At 39.0% G+C, this 24,450-nt stretch overlaps 1 protein-coding gene across 7 annotated transcripts in view; it reads right to left on the bottom strand.

The window, feature by feature from the left end:
• Window positions 1-5,480: 5,480 nt before the first annotated feature.
• Window positions 5,481-24,450, bottom strand: part of ACVR1 (activin A receptor type 1) — a 63,814-nt gene continuing 44,844 nt past the window's right edge. For all 7 annotated transcript variants that reach the window (XM_062578321.1, XM_062578325.1, XM_062578319.1 and 4 more), the window contains 5 exons: window positions 21,091-21,237; window positions 18,371-18,646; window positions 14,623-14,820; window positions 7,959-8,089; window positions 5,481-6,940 (listed from right to left, as the gene is read on the bottom strand). In XM_062578321.1, the coding sequence (XP_062434305.1) occupies window positions 6,806-6,940; window positions 7,959-8,089; window positions 14,623-14,820; window positions 18,371-18,646; window positions 21,091-21,237 (887 nt within the window). In that variant the 3' untranslated portion in view covers window positions 5,481-6,805. The remainder of the gene's footprint in view (window positions 6,941-7,958; window positions 8,090-14,622; window positions 14,821-18,370; window positions 18,647-21,090; window positions 21,238-24,450) is intronic.

Here is a 24,450-nt window from a genome sequence, read left to right as displayed (position 1 = left end):
ATAGAATCTCTGCCTTGCTCTAGGGAAAAAAAAAAAAAAAAAAAAAAAAAAAAAAGTTAAGGTAGAGCCTTTGGAGGCTCCATAGCATCTTCTACCAAATCATGAACATAAGAAATTAACTTTTTAGTCAAGAATGAGCTAAGATGTTTATTAGATCTGTAAATATACAGTCATGAAGAGCTACACCAGACTTGAGGAAGGTTGACTTGCGTACCTATGCTGTCACACTACCAAGCCAGGGTGCCACTCCTGATGTTTAGACATGTTGCTTAGACAAACTCCACTCTTCAAACAGTAATATACACTGAGCAGTGAGTGCGGTGCAGAAAGGGAAACTTTCCATCTCCCAAAGCATCTCTTGGATATCTCCCAAGCCTGATATCCAAGTATCCAATAGATGCTTCGGTGTGTCATGTTGCTTCTCACCGTCCCCAAGAGGATCAGGTTCCTGGACCACTAGGGAGTCTGGCTTGTACAAAACAGGTTAAACCAATGAGCAGATGTCCCACCTCCCTTGAAGACTCATTTTGCCTTTGTGAAGAATTTTACAATGCTCTGTCACGCAGGTTCCAAATGCAGCAAAAACAAAAGTTCATAACCTCTAAGAAACTGCATTTTCCAAAATCTGCAGAAGAGATGACTCTCTAGCCCAGGTCTCTCCTTAGTCCCAGCTTCTCTTTCATAAGTACCAGGTCTCTTCTATAGTCTCTCTTCCAGTGTGATGGGCCGAGTGATATAAAAAACGTACGTTTAAAGCTTAGCTTTTCCTGGCACTCTTTGGCTTGTTTCTTGGCACAGCTTCTCGGTTCTGGCACTGAAATGCTTTTTTCTTCTTCCAGCTGAGGATAAAGCAAATATGCTATTCCCAGGTAAGACCAGCATTTAGTACAATAGTAACCCTGCATTTGATGCAGTACTTACCTCTTCCCCCAAAAGGATCAGAATTCTAAAATGTAAAAATTTTTCCATGTATAGAGAGAATTTAAATCTTCCTCAAACAGAACAGCAATCATAATGTCCGTTTCCCTTCTCCAGTGAGTACCAATATACCAAGGCTGATCTTTTGGCTTATCATGCAGGGAAGAGCACCTCCTTGTCCCTTTTTATCAAAATAGTTTGATCTAGGTAATTAAACAATTTTGGAATTTTAAGTAGAGATTTTTCCACAAACTTTCAGCACAAAAGACCACAAGGGAAGTTACAAATGAGCGGGGGAAGATTAAAACTGCAGACTTAACTGCAACATTCCCTGCAACACTAAAATGATTCTCTGCACATAGGCTTCTTTAGGCAGCTGTCCCAGCATGTATTTGTTCAAATGCAACATACTCTCAACTAAAAATAAACAAACCTGCTGTATCTGAAAGAGAAATCCCAAAACACCCCCCCCACAAAACCCTAAAGCACCTGTAATTTTTTTGCTGAGCCATCTTCCTATTAACTGGCAGATGGTTATACCTGTCAACAGAAGTTGATCACAGTGCTGCTTATGTGCTAATGCTTCATTTTATTATTTATCTTTATTTATTTATTTATTTTAAACATGCAGGGCATCTTCTTACTAGAACTTTGATATGAATGGCCAGTTCTGTTGGAATGAAAAACCCCCAGATCTATATTAGCACAAATCAGCAAAACAGTTCAGCACAAGTTCGCCAGCAACATGATTAATTCAATTTCATCTATGGAACTGCTTGGGCCATCCCCACAGTAATAAATACAGTTACACCTTTACTGCAACAGATTATATGTAAGCATTCCAGATCTCTTTAGATTAGATTTTATAGGAGCGTTAGAGGAACATCAATTTAATAAACATGCAGGAAAAATAGCAGGGTTCGTTTCTTTTGTCTTCATGTACATTACTTGCAAATTCTGAAACGGCTTCCCCCTATTCCCGAAGCCTGGAAACCTTGACAGGAAAAGAAACAAGGTTTTTCCTATGATTTTTCAGACAGACCTTTGAAAATGGTTAAATAACACAGACTGTAGATAATCCTTTACTGGCTGTCACTGAACTTTTATTTTTCTGATCCCAGGTGCATTGCCCCCTATTTTAAAGAAATGTCATAATACTTTGCTATTGCTGCTATTTTTGAGTACGTTTATGCTGACCATATTCAGCAGCAATTATACATTAGAAAAGGACAGTGCTGAATGGGTTACTGCTAACAATAAAAATAGTTTATGATTTTCTTCACTGAGATGAATTTGCTTGATTTAACAAGCAAACACCCATCTAAGGTGTTTCCTATTAAGGAAAGTGGTAAAATTTTGAATTGTCCAGTCAAAAAAGTGGATCAAAAATATTTTAATAGTAAGGCATTAACATGAATTTTCATTTAGAAGAATCCCCAGACATTGTGAGGCAAAAGAACGCTAATAGCAGCACTATAGAGATCATCTTTTCTAGGACATCAGTTTGTGCCCCTAGCAGTACGAGCACTGAGCAACTTTCTGCCCTGCCAGTAGCTTGCTTGGATAATCATCTTTACTCAACACTGGATAAACAGGGTATTACTGGGGTGCTTGCTTTTTCTGTTTGCTATCTCAGCTTTATAGAGAAGAGCAAAGCCTCCAATTTTAATTAATGCTAAAGTCACTCACTAAGCCTCTTTTCAGACTAGGAAAAGAGCAGTGGTTTCCAGAGTCCTGCCTTCAAATGACTCCTTGGCAAACTGTGCTAGTTACTAAGAAGTCGAGAATTTTGACAAGTCCTAATGTGGGTAACAGGACTGATTCCTAATGCTATGGTTAAAATACACAGATTTTAGAGCAAAATAAACCACCACAGAATATACAGAGTTTTTTTTCAACCTGAAAAGTGTCATTTGCTACATATATATTACCTTTCAATGGGTGTTGCAGTGCAAAGAGTAAGATTAAGTTTTGGATGTGACCATCTCCCTAATACCTAGTAAGGTACTGTGACTCAGTATGTTAGCGTTTGAGAAACGCATCATTAATTCGGCCTGTATTGCCAGAACTGCTATTAATCACCAGCATGAGATTGTCTCTCTACTCCAACACTTGTACTAGAAAATGCTAGAGATATGAAAAGTCGAAGCAAAAATCCAAATGAGCCTGTTTTAAACTCACATTGCACACAACTTTCACCTTTGGTGTGTCCATGTCTGCCCGCAGAAATACTACCCCTCCCACCCCCTCCACTGCTGATAATTCCCCAGACATCCTCCTCCCCAAAAGCTGTACCACATCGTGACCTCTGCATTTGGCTCCCCTGTTTTCTCTGTTCATTTAGGTATCAACACTTGTTCAGCATAACAGCATCAACCTGATGAGCACGCACACCTTACTAGGTATTAGGGAGATTGTCACACCCAAAACTTAATCTTACTCTTTGCACTACAACACCTTTTGAAAATATTTATGTAGCAAATGACAGCGAGAAAAGGACACTGAGGACTCGGCATGGTAGATAAGTGATGATGTTTCGTCAGTGCCAAATTCACCCTGGACATCAGGATCCATAAAAAATTGTCTGGCATAGTGAGTGGATAACAGCTAGAAACACCCATCAGTGCAAGCAAAAAGCTCAAAGATACAAGAGACACCAGTCTTCAATAGCTGGGGATGGCACAAAGGAACAAGATGGAAAATTGGCTGTGGGATCACATGCAGTATGACAGTGGTGACCAATTCATGCTGCCTGATGACCCAAACAAGGTGTGGAGTGTAAGCTGGCTCAAAGGAAGAGAGCGCCTGTGGAAGGATAAAAATGCTGCCCAAGAGCCCTGGTGAACCAGTCATGCGATTCTGGCTGTGGAGCTCAGTAATGCCAGAAGACAGAAGCAGGGTTTTGATTTTTGGTAATCAGATCTGGATGACAGATGCAGCAAGGAGGGATTAAGCATGTGCCTCTTCTATTACTACGGCCAATGTCCTCTCCTCCTGCCCTACAGGCTCAATGCCGTTAGCACCAGCTGCTCTTAGTCAAAACAGCAGAAAAGTGGCACAGAAGAAATGGCTCATAACAGAGATCCAGATTAAATTTTTTGAGAATTTCTTATGAACTGGCTGCTTTTGCACACAGAAGCCATGAAAAAAACAAATGGATTTACCTGGAAGTAAAGGACACTCCAATTAACACTTTAGAAAAGGGCCCTGGAAAGTAGTCCAAGCATGAATAAAGCTGACCTGCAAATTGCTGGTCCAAGGAGAGGGCACACCTTCACACAGCATATCACAAGCCCTTCCAGAAAACTAACAACATTTATGCACCACAATAGTGCTATTTAAGTACAGCAACTCTTTAAAGTAAGTTCAGAAAACATTCCAGTTACTGCCCCATATCCCTTCCTGGAGATGATCCATACTCTTTATGGCTCTTCTGTATACAAAATAAGAATTACCTGAGAAACATAAGATCATAGAATTGTTAAGGTTGGAAGGGACCTCTGGAGATCATCTAGTCCAGTCCCCAAACAAGTGGCCTGTACGGGGATCGAACCTGCTATCTTGGCATTATGAGCACCACGCTCTAACCAGTTGAGCTAAACCTAACCCCAAATAATACATATGTGCACCAGGCAGCTAGAACTAAACAACTTCAGCCAATACTGCCTCAGAAAAATACCACAGAACTACTCATATTGTAATTGCAGCTATCACTGATTACTTCCATTTATATAGCATCTTCAGTCCAAAACAGACATTTGACTCATTTCTAAAACAGTCATTCTTGGGCTGCAGATATTTAACAGCCCTGCATGCATCAGCTACCCAGCCCAATTCAAACTAAGGAATGTGCTCAGACAGAGCCTTTGACTTCCCATTAAATAAATAAATAATAAAAAAAATCCCCCAACCAGCCTGCTCTTCTCCTATGCTTTTTACAGCACTGGATCTGCTTAGTCAGATTCTCATCAAGTATAATTAAGAGACCTAGCAACTGCTCTCTGTTCAGTCTCCTCTGCAGAGCTACTGTACCATGCTGTCTCTCAGCCCCACACAGTACCTGTCTGCAAGCTTGGCTCTTATTTCTACACTAACGATGTAGAAAATGAAAGCCATGCCACTTGGCCAGAGCAGGACAAGTAAGATGGGGCTGAGGGAGAAAAATGATAGGGAAACGGACAGTCGCCTCTGGCACACTGGGAAAACAAAGCCAAGAAAGAACCTCTGAAAAAGCTTTGAATCTGCAGATAAAACATGGCATGCTAATTGATATGCAGTTTCCTACATTACCTAAAGGATTTTAAGTTCATGAGTAAAGGAGTTAATTTCAACGGCTGAAAGGACACTTACTTCCTCATTAATCGCTACTCCAAATGGAGGAGTAAGATAAGAATATTGAGAGGTGTAAGAGAAAACATTTCTCTGGGAACAAAGCTGAATTATTCCCCATGAGATTAAGGGTAACATACCTCCTTTTGCAGGAAGTGCTGTAAGAGGTCTGTGTAGTACACCAGCCCCCAGACGTACTATTTTGGGATCCAGTTCAATACAAGAGAGGAAAAAAAAGCCCAGACAAACAACCGCTAACAAGCCTCAGTACCTTGGTGTTCCACCAGCACCAACCTGGACCTGTTCTATTTACCTGGGAGTGCATGACCAGGAATACCATCAATTGCTGCATTAGTATACTTTTGCTACTAAAAGGCAGGAAGAGAACTAAAACACTCTTTTGTTTGACTTGAAAACATTCTATTTAATTTATACAAATAACTACTAAATAGAAAAAGTAGATTAAAACAAAATAGTTATTTTTCTGGCAGAGTTTAAATGCATATTATATAGCTTAGAAGAAATAAAATGCATTTTCCCCACAGCATTCATGACCTGAAATTCTACTTAAGTCCTCCATTGCTTTCCTTTTCTAGATCAGTAAGATACTAGACACAACATCATGTGGGTAATGGCTATATATATGTTCCGTATTTGAACTGAAAATATGTTACAGACCACACACCTACAAATGTGAAGCACTTAAAAATGTGACTATCAAGTTGTAATATGATAATACAGAAAACAATTTGTTTCAGGTTATATTGTGTTACAAAAACATCTGTGTAAGAAATCATGAAAGAGGCCACATAAAAATAAGTTTTAACTTTATGCACTTATTTTACAGTTTAAAAAAACTGGCAAGTGCACTAGTAATAAATAATTTGCAAGTTTTGTATAAACGAGAAATTCCTAGTGTTCAGCATTATTGTAAACATCAGTACACATGTAAAATGCAGCTAAAATCTGACAGTTACATTTTCAGTTTACCAAATTCATTTCCTATTATTCAGGCATAGATCAATGTAGTATACAGCCAACCATATTTTTGGCAAGTCATGTCTTTAAAATTAACAGTGACAGTGCAAGTAAGGAATGCAAAGAATTCCTAGTGCAATAAAGAAGAGAAGCACAGGCAATATTGCTGATTAAAATTTACCACTTCCATGTGTTCATCCTGGGAGTGATTAAGAGATTAAAAAGAAAAGAAAAAAAGAAAAAAAAAAAAAAAAAAAAGAAAGGCAAAAAAAAAAAGAGCTATTCAAAGCCATTGTTTAATGCCCTGATCTTGTCTTAGGATTTCTCTGTCTTCCTTCAGGCCACTATCTTTGCAACAGTACATCCAGCGTGAGTCTTTATAGCTTGACCATTTGTGAAATGCCCATTGTAGTCACTGAGCAAAGTTCATATGGTTCCAATGTCTCCCAAACAGATGGCTAGGTAAGAACTTCCGCCTCTATAAGAAGCCACATGGGGACCAATTATATAACTTGTCTGGCCAGACTACTTCTGAACCAAACAAATGCCTTCCTATCAGGAGAGCACCATGAGAAGAAGGTCAACAGTCTGCTTTCAGTTTATCTAAGGAATTATCAATTTTGGTCAAAGTCTTTTTGATTCGCAGGGCTGTTAGTCTTGCTGACGGATTCTGATACCAGCATTCTTTCATCAACTTGGCAAGAGATGTTAGTGTCTGGGAAAAGAATAAAAACATGAAACACATAAGCACACAAATCACAAGTCAAAAAGAAGCAGACTGTTGAACACTACACAGTAAGTTTTTGTTGCCTTATTAATACCCATATTTTCAGCATCTACAAGATGATTTACTGCTGTCTATTTGGGTCCTTATACGTTTTCAAATACATAAGCTTGAAGTGTTGAAAAAAATGAGTACGATTAAAGAGCATAAGTAACTAGACAATGGGCTGACTGCAATGTTAAACTAGCATAATTAAAACATTCAAAACTTAAGACAACACTCTACTGAATCTCTTTTCAATGAAACTCATTCCTGTAAGATTAATGTAGAAATCTAAAGAAGGTATAGGCATTTTCTGTGATTTCAACACATCCAGTGGAGCTTCATAGGGCTGGGATTTACAGCTGGCTAGCATGGCAGCAGAAGGCATGGCTCTAAAACCAAACCCTTGCCAGTCATGCAGGTTCAAATAGACCTCTACAGTTTCAGCAACAAGGAACAGAACAGCCAAATTGGAGAGTATGTCTCGATTCTGATGAACAAAAAATTTTACTTGAGAACCAGCCTTTAAAAAAAACAACAACAACAATCCTTTATATTGCAGGCTGGAAAGAAATCAAAATTTTGTTGTACACCTGCATACTTATGATCCACAGAAAGATCTACTATGCCTTCCCCTTAAAGAAATCTCCCCTTGGAGAAAGAATAACAACTTTGAGAGATCAGCTTGAAAATAATTACTATTAATCCATACTACTAAAAGGTCAATCTATGAATTGCTCAAGGTTTAATAAGCAAAAGGTTGCCCACTGTGTTTTTCTCCTTCCTTCTCCAACATAAAGCTCCACATCAGCACGGTTCTGAAATCTGTACGGGTAATGGTCCTGGAAAGTACCGTGGAGACCTTTTCTACTGCAAGTGATAGCTGAGAACAGCTCACTTAAGTTTATTTCAAAAGAAAAGTCAGCTTTGCATCTTTTGCAAACCATACATATGCACATCCACTTACTGGGTCTGAGAACCACCTGTTGGGAATGTTCGGTCTTTGCTGATCTACACAGACCACTTTTCTCATGTCTTCAAAACTGGGATCATTTGGAACCAGATCATAAAATGGTGGTTTATAGTCTTCTACAATACCTAGCAAGATGCAAACAGGAGACATTATTTAATGACTGTCCAAGTGAAACAGCATTTCTGCCCAGAGAGAGGGGACACATCTACACCATCTGAGAAGCACAAATCTTTCAGAAGTGAACAGTGTCAAGCAGCCATTAAAAACAGTGAACAGTACTACTTAGGTGTGTAGCTTTTCCTACCCAAAATGTTAGTTAATTGATACCTTTTACAATTCTGCAAAGCAAGAACTATATCCATCTTACAAATGTTTGAACTGAAGCATCAAGAAAAATTCATTTCTCAAAAGGCCAAGGAGTACAATGGCAGTAGTGCAGGATTAAAACTTTTTTGCCAACAGAAATACTCATACTAAATCACATGCCATACATTAATGTAGTCAGAGACCAGTGACGCAAATTAATAGAACTTACAAGGAGAGGTTGTTAACAGTTTCACGAAAAGAACAGTTCATGCCACCCAATAACTCAAAACATTAGGTGTATTTTGTAAAGGAGTATTGTATAGCATGATTTGTCCACACTTTCTGCTTTTAACAGTTAAGACTCAGATTTCAGTTTTCAGCGCCAACTTGCTCTTACTGACTCCTCCTGTATCTTTTAGAATGCATTGAGGTTTACTGACTCCAAGAAAAACTGAGACTTCTGCTAACAAAATACAAAAGCTGATGTCTGGAACGTTGTCTTTAACAGTCTGATCACACACTTTGCTCGGTTCTATGATTCACGAGAGAATCCAGTATGGATGTCAGCATCTACAGACTCTCACACTCGTCCTTCAAACGAAATTATTTCTTGTTATTAAGAGCGTAAAATACCCAAGATTTACCCCATTACCAAGGTAATTGGCATCACATAACATCACAGAGCCAAACCTCTGAAAGTCTGTGGCACCCAAAATCTGAGTGTGCTTTCTAAGACTTAGCTTTGAAAAAAATGAGGAAATCCAGTTAATGTATGTGCTCTCAAAACTCGTCACCCAGCTTACAAAAAACTGGCAGGCTAAAAAGCCTTTTGCCTACTCACTAAGGCATGTATGTGCAGCATTGCTGTTTTAGCAGTGAATTAAGCTCCCAAACAATATAGGAAGCCCTACTTCCTCAGGGAGCACATTTAAAAATTACTTTTCAGACAGCTTAGAGAAATACTGAGTGAATGCAGCACTTTGCACAGTAGAAACACAGGAAAAAAACATACTAATCTTAAAACTGCTTTTTAGCAGAATAGTGGCTTTTCTGTAGTCAGGCACACAAGGTTTGCCTTGTAGTACTCAGATGTGGATGCAGAAGGACAGACTACTAAAACACTGCATAAAGCACTCCCCTAAGTTTCAAAGCAATTCATAATTCATAATTGCCTATACTGAACACCACCTAAAGTTTTTACATTCTTCCTTCCTCCTTCCAGAATACAAACAACAAATTTGCAAGAACTCAAGAATACAAAGAAGCTCTTGAGCATCCATATTCTCTCAAACTGAAGTATGGACAAACCAGTAATTTTACACCATTCAAATGCAAAATTTCAGATATCAGAGCTCTGAAAATATCATAATGATGCTGAGAAACAATAACAGGTGAACTTTATCACTAAAGACAAAGGCTGGCTATATTTTAATTTACTATTTTCATGTGATCTTTCCAACATAGAGGTTATACAGATGGCTATTTCACACAAGATGTATCATTATAATACTAAGTATGAAATGAACTTTGTCTAGTCTTTAACAGAATAATTCCAGCATACTCTGAGCTACCACAGTCAAACATCATAGACCCTATGGGATCACTGTTGGCTCTGCAACAGCTTTTCAGTTATGCCAGCAAGGCACTGTAACCTCTAGCCCACACTACTCCTAACAAAATTGTCAGTCTGAACTATTACACGCTTCCCTTTCCCACTTCCAGAGGAAAGAGAACAAGCCTCCTGCTAGAACAGAGACCCTAAGTTCACACATCACAACCTATAGTTTCCCACTTCCCAGACTGTTTTAAGGTGACTGTCATTTAGAATAGATTTCCCCCCACCCCGCACCGGTAGCCAACTCTCTACTAATCAAATGAACTAGCACCCACCCACACAACAGCATTTTTCCCCACCTTTATTCCTTGCTACTTCAGTACCAATTTGCCCTAGGCACACATGAATATACTGCTGGAGCAAAGAAGCATCTACACAACTATCTTGGCAGCAGACACAGCTTTGCAGATAGTGTTCATCACATGGTAGTTATGGATTTGAGCAACACCTTTCATCTTGTTGTGTTACTCTTGATAATCAAGAAGATCACAGTATTAAAAATTAATAATTGAGATTTCAAGTGTCAGATACAAGATGAACAAAGATGCTGAGGTGCTGCAGCTAGGAAGGGAATATGTTCAAAAAGCAGCAAACAAGTATTCTGCAGGGAACAAGCAGTGTTCTGTTCACATAGAGTAAAATACTGAGTCTAGGGGCCTAAGTCACCTAAGTCACATTTTCAAGCACTGGGAGAAATTATGCTGCAGCTGTAGCTCCTCAGCAAGATAACACAAGTACTCCTGGCCATGGAGAAGTTTCCGAATAATCTTCCTCCTTATCCAGAAGGACAGAAGAGCACTAAAAATCACTGTGTCACCTAGAGGATCATTAGAGGAGGAAAGAAAGAAGTGTGAGGGGAGACTTACCAGTCAGATCAGAACAACTTAATTTCCATGAACTGAAATACTAAAAACAAGCTGACTCACTGACTTTGTTCTATAAATGGTAGATAGGTATCCATCAGAATGGTAAAAGAAAAAATTCATAGCATATGCAAATGAAAATTGCCTCTTGCCCATCTGACATACGTTATCACCGAGTTCACATGGGAATGCTACCTTGACCTCAGCGTATTCACTCTAAGTGCCAAAGTCTCATTACAAATCAGATAGGGTTATCCAACTGACTGCCTGACAAAGTAAAGATTTCCACAGCTAGCTACTCAGCTTGCTGAAAGAAAATGCTTACTTCTAAGTGTTTATGATTTCAAACCAGTGTAAGAAAGAGGACTGACTTGTAATAACAGCCAGAAAAACAGCAAACAACTGGAAATAGGTACTGTTAAGTTAGTATCAGTCTTCTTAGCTTGGTTGTGTCAATAAAATGTTAAGCCTAAATTTAAAATGAGATAGTTGTATTACTGTTAAAGTGTTGCCATGGTGGCACTGAGCTCACCAAGTTAAATTACTGAAGCTTTTACTTGCTTACCTTTCTTGGTAGGTTTGCAGGCCATGCCAAGTTTCATACTACTTGGTCATGCTGTCGGCAGAGTCTAAGCTTACTAGGTTAAAATTAGCTCAGATAAGTCTTCTGTGAACTGCAGTTACTGCAGCAATAGATATATATCAGAATTTCAGGATGGGAAGATTTAAAAATGCCTCTTTCCATAGAATTCTCATGTTGAGAGGTAAATGTATATGACATTTTAAAAACGGGAGAGGGAGGAAAAAAAAAAGAGAAAGGACATCAAATATCCCATGACGGATTACCTCCAGATCATCATTGTGGCAAAGCAGATTTCAGATACACTACTCAAAATCCAAGACTAGCAATAAAAACATATCAAAAGTTGTATACAAGTTTCATCATAATGCAGACTGACTACTGTCTTTAAGTAGAAAATACTCTATACAGTGCCTACGTAAAAGTACACCCCCCTTCATTGCTGGTCCTACTACCCATAGCTAAGAAAAGCATCCCTTGGAAGGCAACACGGAGGAAGAGAGGTGGTCTCATCTCCCACCTTGGTTTCCATTCTGTCGCAAGGAGTATTACCTATTGCCCAGTAAAATCATCACCTCCCATCCAGCAAGTCTGCTGCTAACCTACAGGGCTCAGACTGCTGAGACAGGCAAAGTGCAGAACATAAAACCAAACATAACTTCTTTGTTACAGCTCAAATTCTCAAGGCACTGACATGAACTGCAACCCAGAGGTCTCCAAATATTGCAAAATACAATTACCAAGGCTTCAAAACTGCCTACATCATACATTTGCCAATAAAGAGTGCATCATAAAAAAAACAACAGCACACATTCACTAGTTTTTCTTCCTTTTTCTAATTAACCACACACACACCTTCACATGAGGTCATTATCACCCCTCATGATTCAGCTGCCGTGTATTCTGGAATCAAAATAATACCTGCTCCCTTTATCGCCTATCTCTTCAAGTAACTTCTTCCAGAGACAGAAGAGAAACAAGGCAAGATCAGGAGCTCAGCCCTGACCACCCCACACAAAGTCTACATAAGGTCCCTTCTGCTGCAGTCAGTCCTGTGTCTCAGCCAGTCTCCAGAGAGGCAGGATCTGTTCACTGCAGCACTATACATTAAACTGCACTCCCAGCAGCACAGTTACCCTGCCCTTGATCTCAGAGGACAATCCATCCTGGATCTCTTCAGAGCTACCAAAGAAACCTCTCACACTTTCAAGATGGCTTAGGTTAGCCAGCTGATTCTACCTGCTGCATTTTGTTGTCTCTCAAGTTTTTTGTGTTTAAGCACATCATACATATCCTAGAGAAGATGGGTGTTTGGGTCAGTGCTTCAGTCCCAGCAGAATCTCCCAAAATTTGCAGAGATTGGAATCTCTGCAAATCTCAGAATAGCCACCCTCCAGGGGCCTTGTCATAGCAAGTCTCACAACAGCATCTGTGGAGACACTAGCTGCCTGTAGGCTGCTGCATTGAGAATTACCCTTGACAAGGGAGTGACACTGTCACTCAATTTAATTATTTCAGCCACTGATAGATAACAGATGCAGCAAAAGCTTCATTCTTAGAAAAAGTCCTGTATTTTAATGGAAATAATGATATTTACTTGTTTGTTTCTAGAGCTGCTGCAGCTGCTGCCTTTCCTCTCTTCCCCTGGAGTCTAGTGTCACACTGTGTGGCTGTAACTTCCAACGGGGATGGGGGCAGAGGGGAGACAAAGCATGGAAGAAAAACAAACAAAAAAAGCCAGCACATCCCAAGACAAATACCTTAACTTCCCCTGGACTATGAGCCAGACTTTGCTACTCTGCGTTAGCTACCATGAGTCTTCACTGCCATATATTCTGGAATCCATATAATACTGCATACCTCTTCAAGTAAAGGGCTTATGTAACAACTTCCACCATGAGCTCAGCCCCAACCACCCCACAGAAAGTCTATGGAAGGCCCCTCTGCCCCTACCCTCACACCTTATTACAACCTACCTCTTTCCACTCACTGTACATCTGTATCACAATATACATACCCATCTCTTTCTAACAAATGCTGACAAAGATAGATATTTCTACCCTTTCCTCCATCCTTCTTTCAAATTCTCACTTGCAATAATGTCTACAGAAAACTGTTAATCATTGAGTTTCTGAAGGAAACTGCTTTGTCGACTGCCTTTCATTCTGATGGCGTTTCCTCTGTATTTCATACAGAGATCCTAAGCTGGCAGACACCACACATTAGCACAGGCCCCATCTGCACTGTGGGGTTCTGATCCACAATGACATCTCAGAGGTACTATCACAACACAAGTTGTCTTTTTCTGAAGATGAAGAAAATTGTCTGCTGTCAGCAATAGATAGTTTTGGCATTAGTTGGAACACAATCAGACACAAAGCAAACAAACATGTATGAAGATTTAGAATTTCCTCAGATTTAAACATGTCACAATTAACAACCTTAATTCTATAAAATTCATGTCATTTTCCCCATGACATTAAGTATTCAAAATCCTCAAGTTTGACTCTTAAATCACATACATATTCCACAGTACTTCAATAAATTATTTCTCAGGGATCTTTCCCATTGTTACTACTAGTGTCTGCAGACGTGCCTGAAAGATATCTTCAGAGTCCTGTCTATCCTTTTGGGCCCAGAGAACAAAACTTGGGGTTTCAAAAAAATCAGTGAGGATTCCTGGATTGGCAAGAACAAGAAAGCACAGCAAACAGACAACCAGCTTAAGGATTCCTAAATCCAGACCCTCTAGCTGATGAAACACAATGCAACATTGCTCACTGAAAAAGAAAAAAAAAAAAAAAAAAGAAATCACCTGCACTTTTTCCAGTAGAATTGGAACTGTTTGATGAAGTCCTACTTTGTGAGTACATTTAACTTTGTAAGAAGAACGTCTCTGAATTCTGATCAATTCAGTCCTTACTTTCTACATATTCTTTCTTGTTTCCTTAGGTTTTGTCATGTGAAACATACTTAAAAACCGTACTCACTATGGTTTAATGGCACATTGTAAACTTTGGAGACTTTATGGGCTAAACTTTTAACTGATGATTTACTATGATTTAATTATTTCTTATGATGATTTAGAATTTAGCAAGGGACTCTCCTCTATTGTAACTTAAGTGATAACAATACTTGATTCCTGTATCCAACATACCAACTATTTGAAAATGTGCAGTAAGGTGTCAGGAATGGAAACAGTTTGGAAGTCCACTATTTTATTGTGCATCTTACGCATTTCAGTGACAGATGCTTCGCCATGAACTATCATTTGTTTACCTCCCAAATACTTACCATTGCTAACCATGCGCCTAGCTACTTCCCAAAGGACCAGCCCGAAAGCCCAGATATCGACCCTTTTATAAGAGTCGAAGCAGTCTGCCTGGATAGTTTCGTCCAAGACTTCCGGAGCCATGTAGCGCTTGGTACCCACTCGGGGATTGTTCCCCACATCCAACTGATTCGTGCTTTGGGAGTGCATAACGGCAAGGCCTAAACGACGAAAAAAAAATCACAGTTAAATCCCCTCTCATACTATAGCAGCATGCGTATTTTAAAAAGTTACATGTGAGCAGTGACACCTACCAGTTTCTTAAAAAGAAGTAACTAGAATCCAACTGTCCAAAGTCCAACTAGGTCAGCTTCAAACTAGCTATCAAAAACAGCCACTGTGTCCATAGACTTGGACCAATTATATCCAAAGGGATTACCATTAAGCATGTTATTGCACTGTTGTAAAGTGTTGTCATTATAGGAACTAAGTGTTTTGCAGCCACTGGATGTCACCAGCGCTCTAGGCACGTATACACAGAAGGCCAAGCATCTGTTACTTAGAAGAAAACAATTTTACCCAGCATTCAAATTTATTTATAGAACTTTTGGGTAGGCGGATATATCAGAACCGTAGAAAAAGAAAAACACTGCATAATGGATATGTACAAGTTGAAAAAAAAATAAAGCTGGAAAATAAAAAACACCATATTTGTAGTTGCTTGAAAAATAAACATCCTCAAAGCAATCTGAAATGAGTCAGTCAAAACCACTCTACCTGGTTTCTACTAATTACCAAACATTTAAGCAAAGAACATTATGTGAGGGACTAAATTACTGTAAATTTGGAAACACACAAAGTACTAATTTTACCATGGTAAACAGTCAGCACTGCAAATTGAACAGCAACAGGTGCATGACATAACTAAGCAATAGAGAAGACACAGGCTCTCCCCAATTTCCTCACTAACTCTTGTAAGAATAAGATATACTACTTAGATTTAACATGAGTTTATTTTAGATGAAACTTTTAAAAAGCTTTTACTTCAGTTCAAAACATTAACTTATCTCTAAATTATTAATGTTTTTTCCTTCCAAAAAAATAGTCCATACCTCACAGTAACAAGAATTTGGAAAAAGCTTTCCTGTAATTTAAGTGCACCTCAAGTAAATTCAAGCTGCTAAGACAATGACCATGGCAACTCTAGAAAGACACCATCTGACCAACCCCATCACTGCTGAGAAGATAATCTGGAAAGCCTTTTCTACGGCTAAAATTTGTCCTCAGCATATATTACGCCTTGCACCCTAGGAACAGAGGTTAGAAAACAAGTTTCCTGGCAAACTCTAAACACAAAGAGTTTGGAAAACCTTTTGATAAAAATCATACTTGATCCAAATCGGGCAAAACAGATTCAATGAATTGACAGGTCAAAGGTTTAAGGCTGAGGGATGCAAGTCAGCATCCTCTACACTACAAACTAAGAAAGTGTTGCAATAAGGTCAGAGGACAACAATGTTGCAATCAGGTTCCCAACGTGGTGGCATCTGCACTGTTTATGAGTTACGAAGCAGACACTTAGGGAATCTCAATGCACATTTAAATTGAGGGAGCACAAGTGCTTGTCAGAGAAGCTGTTACTGTAAGATACTAACCCTTTAGCATTCTTTGCACCTTCCTTAAAAATACCAGCGTACGCTTCAAAATGATGCTCACCACTTGGGGCGAAGGGGAAAGGGAAGGAGGGAAGAGGAGGTTTGGACTTGCATTTAATTATGCATAAGCTTTATTCTGCTATTCTATATGGCTGCTCCACCAAGACCTATTTAGTAGGCATGTGAATTGCTTTAGAGTCAGTTAACTATAAAGCAAACTTTTCTGTCTAACAGCACTGATCACTTGAAGTCAGATGGACACCTATCCTTGGACTTCACCACAGAGTTTCTGCCTGAGTTCTGAGCAACTAGAGATAACTCTTTCCTTTCTGCTTAGCTAGAACATATTTGAAACAGCAGATACTGAAACTGCAGCTCTGAAGACTGGGGTTGTCGTTCAAGACACGAGCTTTCAGTATACCTGCTAATGGACAAGCAGCCAATTCCCAAAGTTCTTGGTTTTGCTGTCACTCAGGAGGACTGGGACTGAACTGCAATAAATATCAAGCTACACTGGTATTCTAGCAGAGAGATGTCCAGACCAGAGACAAACTAGCACAACAAAAACCATGCAACTCCCTTGTGTTCAGTCTCACAATTTAACCAAGGACATGGACCTCAAGAACATCCCAGCTTTCCAGCATTTTAAAAATCCATACCCCAAACAGACAACGACAAGATATACACCAAAGCAACTTAATCCTTTTAGTTTTCCAAATTAAAACTCCTGTTCTTAAAGGGTGCCCTGCAAGTCCAGAATACTGGCGTGGCCTACAGAATTGAAGTGCAACCTAGCTTAGGATTGCTGTACTGAGTCTATCTGGCCATACACAGCAGTTTCTCTCAAATGGTGCTCTTCTGTTGAAAGAGAGGAGACCAGGAAAACACTGAATGACAAAGTTATACAGGCCAAAGTGCATGAATATATCCCAAACACCACCTCTGATGATATTTCTTTATAGAAATGGAATGAATGAAGAACATGTTGCAAAAAGATGCCAGAGGTTCTCACACACAAAAAACAGCTATTCCTACCATCTTAAAAATTAAGTGGAAAACATTTGTTGCTATGTTATCTCAGCTTTTATCTCTCCTTATATTTCTGAAACCTCTAGAAAAATGCAGTATATTTCATTTTATTAGTGTGGTGTCAATCAATGACAGTATATTCAGCCTCCTTCTCAGTGAGGATTAGGAATTTATTTAAAAGTCATTCTCTAAAATTTTGTATTTCCAACTTACAGCCTCCATTTTCTACTTACTATTCCCTCCGCATATTTAGATGTGCCATGCTTCAGTGCACCAGATGTGCTTTTGTTTATTCCATGTGCATATCTCACAGCCCCCAGGCAAAAGTGATGGGAACTATGTAATGAAATTATTCTAGAGGAAGGGGAAAAAAAATCCACTCCATGTCCTAATAAATTTTTAGTCCAGTCAATGATTCCTTACTATTGTTCTACTACTATTCTACTACCATTCTCACCCTTCTTGGGGCTGAGGGAAGAGCGAGGCACCCTACCCTACATTTCAGCAGGTCAGGATGCTGAAATACAGTTGCAGCAAATTATCAGCTTAAAGTCTAAGAACTCCTCAGTTTCAGGCTCACTGAATTAACTGAAAATTCCCACTTATTTCAGTAGTGTGGTATAGAAACTTCAGGAGTCAAAAATTCTAGCTGGATAGAAAATGCCAAGACCTACATGGCTTGGAACAGGGAGCTCAGTTCTTAGGCTAGAAACTGAAGGATATGTATTATTTCAGAAGTGAACTGAACCCTAAAGACTGCTGCCTTCTGAAATCTAAGAATGAAACACAACCACCAGAACCCACAAACAATGAAACACAACCACCAGAACCCACAAACAATGAAACACAACCACCAGAACCCACAAACATGTCCAAAATATCAGATCTGTTTTGAACTCTAATGTTGCATGACAGCTTTTCAGGAGCATTTGTAAGTTGTAAGTGCCCTCTAGTGGCTGTCATAAACAGTCAGGGTAATTGCGGATAATTTTTAAGTTACTTTAAGATTTTTAAATGTTGAAGTTATCTAGTATATTTGATTACTGGAGGAATGCACAGAATAGTTTTAGTAGCCATCTGAACTCACCTAAATCTGCTATGCAGCACTGTCCATTTTTCTTAACGAGGATATTTTTGCTCTTCAAGTCCCGATGAGAAATGGCAGGCTTTCCCTGGGTTCCAAATATCTCTATGTGCAAATGCGCAAGACCACTAGCTATGGACAGTACTATCCGTAGGCAACTGACAGTGTCCAGGGTAGTGAGCTGTAGATAGTCATACAGAGACCCCATTTCATGATAGTGAGTAATTAACCACAGCTGGGTGCTAGAATTTCTGGAAGTCATATCAGATGCAATAAAACCTAAAAAAGGTAGGAAAGAAAAAAGGAAAAAACACAAAATAAAATGACAGAGCTCATCCAAGACTCCCCAAAGACACGAATCAATACCATTAGGCCTCTCTTGTAATTTAAAACTTAATTTAGTTGAAACTTTTCCTCTGTTACACAGTGAAGACAGAGGAGATATATTTTAGAATTCAAATTCAGGTTTATTCACAAAATGCATTGACATATTTGGTCAGTCACATCAAACAACTATTTGTTAGGACCACACTTTTTTCTTTCTTTCTTTTTGACACAAAGTATGGCCAAATCCCAATGAAGGGCTTGGAGTGGGGAAGGGGCAGGGGCGTTTCTGCTTCCCGTTAAAGAGTGCCTCTTGTAGCACATCTGCTGCTGTCTGCTCAACAGCATTACACTGGAGAGGAACAATACCTCAAACAGGCAATAAGCAAGTCGTAAGGAATCACTACTATATTTAAGCACAATGAGCAGCCAGTGCTTGTTACTGAGGAAAGGGTCAAATGTTTCAGATAAGTTCACATCTCAATATGCCCTGTACATTGTGCCAGCCTCATTTCTACTTTCCAGGTAAGTCTGGCTGGAGTACTTCAGCAACCATTCTCACACGTCAAAAGCTTGCTGTACCTTTCAAATATATCAAATATAGACAGTGCATCTGACCACAATAACAACTTGTTCTCCAGTGACCTCTGATTGCCTAGAAGGCCACATGAGGATTGCTGCAACCTGGTAAGTTAGAAGACCTCTGAGACTGCTCTAGGCACCAAATACCTCATCATCTTAACCTGCTAGAAATGGATCCATAGGATATAAAAACTGGCAGATGGTCAAGGAGGACTTGGCAGTACCAGATTAGCATAGCTTCTTCACCAAAAAGATAATTCTTCTATTACAAATACTGGGCAATTTAATTTATATGCAAATTACTTCTCTGGTAAAGCAAAGCAGAGCATCTCTAGTGCATTATAGCTAGATTTCACCATCATTTTCCAGAAGGGAAGAGAAGAATCTTTTCTTTGCTGATGAATCTCAAGAACTGCTTTCAAAAAAGTGGCATCTTAAAACTGAGCCCAAGAACCTAAAAGGAAGGGAGCTGCTCTCATACGTATAAGCATATTGTTGATCTCAATGACTTCAGCTGGGAAGCAAAAGTTTTATTTCTAACTTAGAGGAAAAAATCATGTTTATTAAAAGCCCACATATGACATTTGTCAAAAAAGACAGACTACTTTCTCTCCTAGTAGTGAGATTTCTTTGCAATATGACTCTCGTAATATGTGATATTGTTTAATATTGTATCTAAACAAACCCTATAAAACAGCCAACAAATCTGGCAGTTATCAAGACAGACTATACACAAACACACAGACATGGGAAACATGCAATAGAATTTCTGCAAAGTTACTTGCTATCTTGGGAAGGAAAGTTCAATAATTCACATTTCAGGAGACCATCAAATTATTTTTGTAATAACAAAGTAAAGGTTTCAGGAAGTATTCATCAGGTAAACATCTAGGACGGTGTGCTATAGAGCCAAGGAATAGTCTCAGAGAGAAAAACAAGGAGGAGTCTAAGTAAAACTGACTGAAATAAGACAGATAATGGGCAAAGTAATGTCAGCAAACATCCCATTGCTGTTATTGGTAAGGGTGACACATCAGTGAAAAAAAATGTCATGTCTACCAGGAAAAGAGCTACTTAAGACCTCAACCATGACTCCCAACATAAAAAGAGCCCTTTTCAAGCTCTCAAAACTGACCACAGCAGTGCAAGGGACACAGAAGATTCAAAATTAAGTACTCGCATATTTGGGGATGAGTTACATCATAACAGACAACTATAATTGAAGTTTATACACCAAACGAGACTTACTAGTTGGACCCAAGATTTGAGCAAAGAGTTGATTTGAACAGAAGACACTAATGGTCTCATACCACAGTCTACTCAAGCACATAGAAAGAATTCAAATATTGAAAACTCATTATGAACTTCCCTACTCTTCTCCTCATTTCTTCCAGGTAAATTAAAGTTATTTCAAAACTAGATCCACTGCCCAATCCTCTGCTTAGCCCCTAAACTATCCTATGACAGATGTTGCAAGGTTGAATTCTTTGGACAGGGATTTGCGGCACCTTCTTTCTTCATGCACTGTGCTGCCGACGATTAATCAGATCGATTCCTTCTTGATAGATTATTTCTGCATGAGGGCAATGAATCATTGCTGCTGTGTCTTCCTCCAACTATAGGGCTCAGATTTTAGCACCCTCCTGCAAATCTCTCCCCACTTTGAATTTCCTTCAACCATTTATCAGACACAAGAACCAAACTTTGAAGAATACAAGGTATCTCGCAACTCTGCGGCACTTTGGAAGTAAACTGCTTAGTTAACTCACTTTTATGTGATTTACAGTTGAAAAAACGAAAATTTTTGTTCTACTTACCTAAAATATTTTCATGCCGCAGTAATACAGTGTTGTACAATTCAGTTTCCCTGAACCAGGATTTTTCATCCCGAGAAGAGAAGATCTTCACAGCAACATTTTCTCCTTGCCACTGACCCCTCCAAACCTCTCCGTAACGGCCCTTTCCTGGAGAGAAGCAGAAAGACAGTAAAACTTTTCAACAAACAATCTTCACAGGACTGAATTAGCTAACAGGATGGATTGATACAGCCTAAATGAAGGCACTACAATCAGTGCATGGTAGCGTCCTGTATTTAACTTAGCAAAAACTAACATGGCAATATGCAGACACACGTAGACATTAAACCCAAGCTAGTTTCTAGTAACAGCATAAGCTTGCTCCTCGCACATATTCATAGACACGTGTACACATGCACACATGCATGAAATACCATAGGTGCATTTATTGTACAGCTGAACAAGGCTATGGGACACGTGTAAAATTTGATTTCTACAGTCCCACATATTTGTCTAACATTTTCCAAAATTCATTCTTTGCAATAATAATTCCGTTTTCACCTTGATTAGAAAGAACAGAACCACTTCATGCACAATTCCTTGAGCAGGGTTACCTCAAACCCACGATGCCTGCAAAAACCAACTAATGAACAAAACCCAGAGATGAAGAGTAACTGGAGAGTCACAGTTCCTCTAATATGTGCCCTTCTCTTCCTCATCCCCTCACCCCAAAGCTCAAAACAGTTGTGGCCCAAACACCATATTGATGTACTTTCACCACCACTGCAGACACTTCTGACCACTTGACTTTCATACTTTGCTTCACCATCTCTTAGTTTCCCCTGCCCGCATGCTGAGAACACAGATCACTCCTCCTCCATGCTGGCACAGCACACAGAGCGTTTATCCCCAGCAGGTGTAATTACCCTCCCACTAGCAAAGCAAGCGCAGCTGCAGCTCTCACCTTGGACAACATACTTCAGGTTAGTGTACATAATACAGATTTATCTACGAATTCTTAAGTTAGGAGAGAAATTATATAAATGCTAGGGAAACAGCCTTTACATTTTTCCTGTTCCATCAGCCCTCACAAAAACAATCAGCATGGCCAGACATGTAAAATACAGAATGCTGATTATAAAAACAAAAAACAAACAAAGAACACCCTTAGATGAGGACTAGGACATATTCTTTGCATGCCAAGCTTTTACTCAAATAGCTTAGAACAACATATAAAATTATTAAGTGATCAATATCAAAGCAATATGCTGGACAAGGCACACCGGAAATATTTCTGATTACCATTTTCATCACAGTCTAAATATGATAGCCTGTTTTCATGCAATGCATTCCTTTGTGGCTACTATAAATATCTGAATTCTGCCTTTCATTGCTCTGCTGTTCAGGAAGCACGTATGAATCAGCAGCAAGTGTAATTAAACGAAGAGATACCCAGCACTGATGCGTCAATGCCGTCACATACAAGAAACTTCCTGCACAAGAGCTTTCATCTAGTTCAGCTATACAGGCTAGAATACAGTCTCTTGGAAATAGTGCCAGCCAGAGCTAACTCAGGAGCAGGCGTAATTCCAGGGAGACCCACACATTCACATGCATACACAGAGATGTCTCTACATTGCAGACTAGAAACCTCTTGAAATCATCATACATATCATATCCAACAGTTCCTGATGAAGGGAAATTGCAGAACATAAGAAATGCACTTGGATTTAACATGTGTGAACATTTGTGCCTACTCAATATGCACTGTTGCCAGAAGCAAAGGAACACCAGTAAAATGCAGGTTTGGTCCCTACAAACTCACAGCAATTCACCCATTTTAGCTGGAACTCAATTTAGCACCTTGAAGATTTAAAACTTCTAGCAACTTACAGGAACATGTTAACTGTACTAGGTTCAAATCACTGAAGTAGCAGCATAAAAATATATTTAAAACAGTTTTTCCCCTGTGGAATCAATCATTATACCTCCAGCTACATCCTTAATGTCAGTATAGCACAATAGTTCAATGCCTCTGCCTCAGGATAGCTTTGACTCAAGTACTTCCTACAATCATTAAATTCAAATTTAACACTATTCAGTTAGCAATCCTCAATTTCATATTTTGATCATTTGAAAATTCAGATGCCCATTTTTCAAAGGAGTTGAACTCTATTCTTAATACAGGTAACTGCAGCTTTCAAACTCACTCTCAAGCCCTACAGAAAGGACTCATAAGCCTGGGACAGATGGAAGATTTAGCAAACACGGCAAAGTTTGGCTTTAGGAAACTAAATTTCTTCACCCCACATCTGAGCCAACCCTCAAAACAGGGGGATTCTTATTGAACAAAATAAAGCAACTACCAAAATTGATTGTTATTATGATGAACAAAATTGTTTTCCTTATTCATTAAGTAGGTATTGAAATTTCTTTTCTGAGAACTGCAATAATAAAGGACGGTAAACAAAAAGGTGGGGTATTCACCCTTTTTCCTATGATTTTGAACTTTGCTTGTCCCTTAAAGATAAGCACTTGGCAAAGAATTCTCCATTTTCCTCTTTTATAACAGAAGGGAAAATAAAATATTTTAAAAACTTAAATCATTTGAAACTTAGAGACTCTAGAAACATTACAATTACTTTTTACTAATTTACTTTTTCCAGTTCACATGTTTTAAGTTCAAAAGCCAAACCGTTAGCAGTTAGCATTTTCAGCAATGAGAAATCCATCAGCACTTAAAACCCATTTCATTGAAGGAAAAATAAAAATGGAAATTATATATAGTATCTTTAACACAAGATGTATGCTACCATTAACTGTATGCTAGTGTAACTTTCTTTGTTTTCACATCTATTGCCTGTATCTAAAACCCCTGTCAGCAAGGAATATTAATTACAAGTTCATCTATATAAGTATTAGCATGATGTGATAAAAAGCAAAACAGTTACAGATGTAGACATACGCTGAAGAGAATATAACAGACCCTTAAATTCAGGCTAAGTGCTGCAAAAAACCCAAAAACTCAAAACAGCTTTAGGGTAGGATTACCAGAGGGCTTTTCCGCTCTTGGGGGAGAGAAGAGTGGCAATAGTACATCACAGCCTGCACAGTGCCAGAGCAACAATGCAGAGCAAGCAAGCTACAAAAGATACCAAAAGGGGGCAGAAGTGAGCACCAATGAGGTTTAGCCGGTACTTTGTATTAAAAAGAAAAAAAAAAAAAAAAAAACAGTCCTACAGCACCCAGAGCCCAGCACAACTTTAGAGCTAGAGCTTTCCTGGCAAAACTCAGGCTCATGAAACCTGTCCTCCTGTTGTCAGGACATCCACCCAGGAATATAAATCTCCCATGTTAATTCCTTGTTCAGCCTGAGAGAAT

The sequence above is a fragment of the Rhea pennata genome, chromosome 6 (genome assembly GCF_028389875.1).
Source record: "Rhea pennata isolate bPtePen1 chromosome 6, bPtePen1.pri, whole genome shotgun sequence".
Taxonomy (NCBI): domain Eukaryota; kingdom Metazoa; phylum Chordata; class Aves; order Rheiformes; family Rheidae; genus Rhea; species Rhea pennata.
This window is presented reverse-complemented; position numbering and strand designations above follow the sequence as displayed.